This window comes from Rhincodon typus, chromosome 46 (genome assembly GCF_021869965.1).
Source record: "Rhincodon typus isolate 14 chromosome 46, sRhiTyp1.1, whole genome shotgun sequence".
NCBI classification, from domain to species: domain Eukaryota; kingdom Metazoa; phylum Chordata; class Chondrichthyes; order Orectolobiformes; family Rhincodontidae; genus Rhincodon; species Rhincodon typus.
The window spans coordinates 1,139,695-1,145,694 of record NC_063377.1 but is presented as its reverse complement, the minus strand read 5'-3'; the positions used below and the strand labels follow the sequence as shown (position 1 = coordinate 1,145,694).

The 6,000-nt window shown below is 41.0% G+C and overlaps 1 protein-coding gene across 1 annotated transcript in view; it reads right to left on the bottom strand.

Moving 5' to 3' along the window:
• Positions 1-4,833, bottom strand: part of LOC125487894 (epidermal retinol dehydrogenase 2-like) — a 10,458-nt gene extending 5,625 nt beyond the window's left edge. The window contains exon 1 of the mRNA XM_048620476.1: positions 4,340-4,833. Coding sequence (XP_048476433.1) covers positions 4,340-4,660 — 321 coding nt within the window. The 5' untranslated portion in view covers positions 4,661-4,833. The remainder of the gene's footprint in view (positions 1-4,339) is intronic.
• Positions 4,834-6,000: the final 1,167 nt, after the last annotated feature.

The following is a 6,000-nucleotide window of genomic DNA, read 5'->3' as shown; positions in this document are numbered from 1 at the left end:
GTATTTTAACTGTATAATAAAACTAAAGAATTGACTTAACTGTAACTATTTATATGCACAAAATAAGTTAAAATTAACTGTTCCAATATAGTAACACTCTATAAACACACTCTCGGCAAAGGCAAATTCAGTAAAATAGATTTTCTCACAAGCAATTTTAGCAGCATAAAGAAAATCCCAGCTTTTAGCTATATGAGAGGAATAGGAGCTTCCACATCCAAATTCAAGACCCCAGCAACTGTAGAAAGCTAAAACTAAACATCCTGGTTCTGTAGGAGCTTGACCTCACTCATTCAGGCTTCATCTATTGTTCCAACATTAAAAAAAGCCAAGGCCCCTCAAGCTATTTACTTTATTGGTTTTGAGTAGACTGCTTTGACCTCTCTCAACTTTTCCTCATTAAAAAATCTAGGACAAAATACACCTCTTGAATCCATAGTATCATCACAGATAATTCAAAGTTGCTGCAATAACGTACACTCTTACATACGTGATCAAGGTAAGGACAGTGAGAGATTCCAACTTTCTTTCCATCAACTGAATGACCATAAATCCCTCCTGCCCTCACTGCCTGATATTGTTGTGTTTTGGAAGGATTTGCAGGTTAATTATCAATCTCTTTGGTTGCATTAATGAACTTGGCCATCATATGCCAAAGCGCAATTGAATATAGAGCTTCAGACTCAGAGGCAGTGGTACTATCACTTCACCACATGACTTCATTGCCAAGCAGAATACCTGCTCACCATCTTGCCCCTTCACTAATTTCCTATTTACATCAACAGAGTAAGAACAGATATCCTAAAGTAATCTAGTTCCATTTGCTAGCAATTGGCCCATATCCCTCTAAACCCTTCCTAATCATACACCTATCACTTGAGTTTTAAATGCTGTAATTGTACCTGTCTCCACCACTTCCTCTGGCAGCTTGTTCCATACACTCATCACGCCTTGTGAAAAAGTTGCCCTAAGGTCCCTTCTAAATCTTTCCCCTCTCACCTTAAAACTATGTCTTCTAGTTTTAGACTGTCCTACCCTGGGAAAAAGATCTTTCCTATTCACTCTATCCATGCCTCTCAAGATTTTATAAACCTCTATAAGGTCACCTTTCCAGCTTCTGACGCTCCAGCGAGAAAAGCCCCAGCCTGTTCAGCCTCTCCCTATAGCTCAAATCCTTTGATCTTAGTAACATGCTTGTAAATCTTTTCTGAACCCTTCCAAGTTTAACAACATCTTTCCTATTAGCAGGGAGATCAGAATTGAACACAGCATTCTAAAAGTGGCTTCACCAATGTCCCATACAGCCACAACATGAGGGCCCAACTCCTATGCTCAATGCAGACAAGTGTGCAAACACCTTCGCCACTCTGTCTACCTGCAACTCCAATTTCAAGTAACTATGCACCTGCACCCCTAGGTCTCTTTGCTTGGCAACATTCCCCAGGGCCCTATCATTAAGTGCATAAGACCTGCCTTGAGTTGTCTTACCAAAATGCATCACTTCATATTTATCTAAATTAAACTTCATCTGCCACTCCTCAGGCTATTGGCCCATCTGATCAAGTCTTGTTGTACTCTGAGATAATCTTCACTGTCCACTACAACACCAATTTTGGCACCATCTGCAAACTTACTACTCAAATGCAGGCAAGTGGGATCAGTATAAATTGTGAAAATTAGGCAACGTAGGCAAGTTGGGCTGAAGGACTTGTTTCCATGCTATAGACCTCTATGATTCTGTATGTTGTACCAGCAATGACAGATACCATCAAAATGGGAAAGTGGTTTAGTTAACTTGTTTTAGCCAAAGTTCCAGTACTTTATGCAATGGGTAACAGGCAGTGCCATGGAAAACCACTTAGTTAACAATCAAGGACATAGTAACAGTCATAATTTTACCAGAGCTGAACTGAAGGTTCTGACTTTTAAAACATAGATTTTTTTTATGTTATTACAGGAGCCTAAGATAATTAGGACTTTATATTTGATTATACCCTAATTTGTTAATCCCTATGCAATTTTATTTGTATGTAATATAGAAGTATTCTGAAACATAGTATTCATTATGTATCTACAAACAGGCCAACCCAGAAAACTAAGAATAGCTCAGCAATAACTTTACATGAAATTGGCACAGTTTCAAAACTGATAATTTCTGACTGGAACTGACATGTGAACACAATAGCTGGATCCACAGTTGTGTCTTGATAGCTTGAAGAAAAAACTTCCCAAAATAAGACAGACCACTAAAGAAAGTGGAAAATTGCAAGTGCATTTTATTCAATCACCCATGGGGTGTGGGCATCACTATCATCTGCTACCCTTGTCTTTCTAAGTGGTAGTGGTCATGGGTTTAGAAGAAGCCTTAGTGAATATCTTCAGTGCATCCTGTAGATAGTACACACTCCTGCCACCGGACGTCACTTGTAGATGTGGTGACAATTATGCTGGCTGCTTTGCCCTGAATAGTGTCGAGCAACCATGTTGGAGCTGTACTCATCCAGGCAAGTAAGGAGTATTCTATCACGCTCCTGACTTGTCAGGCAGTGACTTAGCCTCTGGTCTGATCTAATAGCCACAATATTATATGACAACACCAGCTCAGTTTGTGGACAATGATAACTCATTCACAACCCAGCACCCCTATTCACCCCCGACCCCCAGATGTTGGTAGTGGGGGAATTCAGTCATCGTGATACCATTGAATGTCATGGGACAATGGCCAGATTCTCTCTTATTAGAGATGGTTGTCCCCTGTCAATAACGTGGCCCAAATGTTAGTTGCCACTGATCAGCCTGAGCCTACATATTGTCTAGGTCTTTCTGCATTTTGGCACGGATTGTTTCAGTATCTGAAGAGTAACCAAAAGTGATGAACACCGTAGTCATCAGTGAACATACCCATTTCTGACCTTATGATAGAGGGAGGAAAGCAGCCAAAAATGGTTGCTCCAAGGACACAACTCTGAGGAACTCCTATAGAGATATGGAAATGAGATGACTCACCTCCAACCAATCTAATCAACTTCCTTTGTGTCAGGTATGACTCCAATCAGCTTTCTCCCATTTTCCCATTGACTCCAGTTTTGCTAAAACTCCAATACTACACTCAGTCAAATGTGGCCTTGGTGTCAACGTAATCACTCTCACCTCACCTCTGGAATTCAGCTGCTTTGTCCATGTTTGGATCAAGGCTGTAACAAGGTTTGGGATTAAGTGGCCGTAGTGGAACCAGGATATTACTTAGTATGTGCTGATTGATAGCACCTTGTTGATGACACCTTGCATCACTTTATCGATGAAAATATAGACTGATGGGGTGGTAAATGGCCAGGTTGAAGATTTCCTAGTTTTGTGTGAACAGGACATACTTGAGCAATCTTTCAGATAGTCAGGTGGATGTCAGTTACTATAGGTGTATTTTAACAGCTTGGCTCGGGATGTAGCAAGTTCTGGAGGTCAGTGCTTTTGGAGACTGCTGTAAGAAGGATTTGAATTTTTACATAAATCAGAATTCATAATCATGTATAAAAAGAACCTAAAATATTTCTCAAACAGAACACTAAATGTAAAAATGTGAAATTTAGAATTCAGAGCTACCCAAAAGTCACCTTAACTGACCTTCGATCTCCCCACTTTAGAATCACAGAATTCGGACAGTGCAGACAAAAGCCATTTAGCCCATCAAATCTGCATCAGCCATCCAAACAGCATCCCACTCAGTCCCACTTTATCCCCATAAGCCCACAGTTACATGGCAAATTCACCTTGCCTACATATGCCTGGACGCTACAGGCAATTTAGCATGTCTAATAACCTGCACATTTTTGGACTGCGGGAGGAAACCAGAGGTCATGGAGTAAACCCACACAGACACAGGGAGAACGTGCAAACAAGACAGTCAGACCAGGCTAGAATAGGACCCAGGTCCCTGGCACTGTGAGGTAGCATGCTAACCACTGTTAACACCATTCAGCCAACGAATTCATACATTTTTCCCTCCAGGCCTATTTACTCAAATCGTAGATAAGCAGCCTAACCAAACTGTAACCGACATGCAGAGACACTGGATGGATATTTAAATCAGTTAATTTACAGCAGTTTTTTTTAATGCAGTGCGAGATAAGTTGAGGCCATGAATGTTTGTCTTCTCAACTGCACCCTTCTCCTGCGGTGAGGCGACCCTTCATCACCAGTGGTCTCTAATGAGAGAGCAACCTCTGGTCCTCCTCTTGACAAAAAAAATTATAGCCCCCACCTTTTATATTTCACCCCTCTTCCTCCAGAAAATAATGTAAGTTTTCACTGCTCGTTTTATGAGGGAATGCTTGGTCGTTACCTTGTCGGCTACTTCGTACACCGATGATTTTTTGCTGCAGTCACAAATGTAATTGTACACTCCAGAAGCTCCTTTCTCTCGGGCCTGTCGGGCAGTCTCCTTGTTGCCTTCCTCATTGATATCCCAGAGTACAAGTGTGGCGTGCAGGCGAGCAAACTCGAGAGCTACATACCGCCCGATACCACTGCCAGCTCCGCTCACAAGTACAATCTCCCCACTCACATTCTTCCTGCGCACCGGCACCACTAGCAGTACTAATGCTTCCAATATGTAGTACAGCGACAGGAACAAGGTGACAAGCGACTCCAGAAGAAAATTCATTTTCGTGTTCTTGTTTGCTCCCAACCTGTTGCAACAGCAATCCAACGACCTTTGCCTCACACCACCCAAAATTCACTTTACAAACCAAGCTCTCCTGTGTTGCAATTGGGCGGATAAGATCACGTTCTTGTTTTGACGATCAATTTCCTTATCAGTGCCCCAATACTGCCATCTACAGGTTTATGTGTACTAATGTCTCACGTTTGCTCTTACGTGTTTTTATGTTGTGAAGCGTAATAAGTTAACCATTTCATAAAAAAATATTGTTGCTGATGTGGTTGCTTAATTTGTGGATGTGACCGTAAACTAAAATGGTTCCCTTTATCGGGAATAATAATTGTTTTGTATCCATTTTTTTGTCAGAAAAATAAAGAACTGTGGATGTTGGAAATCAGAAACAAGAATAGAAAATAGAAATGCTGGAAAAAACTCAGAAGGTCTGGCAGCATCTGTGAAGACCAAGCAGAGTTAACATTTCGGGTCCAGCTGACCTCTACTTTGTCTCCACAGATGCTGCCAGAGCTGCTGATTTTTTTTTTCAGCAATTTGATTTGTGCCTATTGTCAGCATTTGCTGCAAAAAGTCAACACATGCAGAATTGGCATGGATCTACAAAATAATAGCAAATTGCTGGATGTTCCCTCAGATCTCTCCTACCTGATGTGCCATATTTACCCTGCAGCCAAAGCCATCGAAATACCAATGGTTACCCCTGCCAGTTGTGTTGAGGAAGTTCATGTGTGTGAGTGATCATTTCAGATCTTAGACTAGTTTCTCATTCATACAAGGCCCTCAAATTTCCCACAGGAACTACTGCATTCCAATTTAAGTTGCCTCAAAGAAATTCATTGCATAGTCCAATAAAATAATAAAATAATGAACTGCAACTATTTGCATCTCAATGGTAGTCTATCATAATAAAGCATTCCAAGATGCTTCATCGCAGCATAATCAGACAAAAAACGCCATCAAGTCAAAGATAGAAAAATGAGTACTGATGATTAAAGCATTGATCAAAAAGATAACATTTAAGAAGCATTTTGAAGGAGGAGAGTATGAAAGTTGGCAAGTCATGTTGCAGCGAGAGAATTGGAAGCTGAGAACAATTTGATAGAAATATATAAAATTATGAGAAGCATGGATAGCCAGAGTCCTTTTTCCAGTGTGGCTGTGTCAAACACGAGGGGACACAGGTTTAAGCTGAGAGGAGGAATATTTGAAGGAGATGTGCTTTTTTGCAGGAGGGTGATATGTGCATGGAACACGTTGTCAGGGGAGGTGACAAGCAGATACAATAGCAAAGTTTAAGAGGCATTTTAGGCAGACACATCAACAGACAG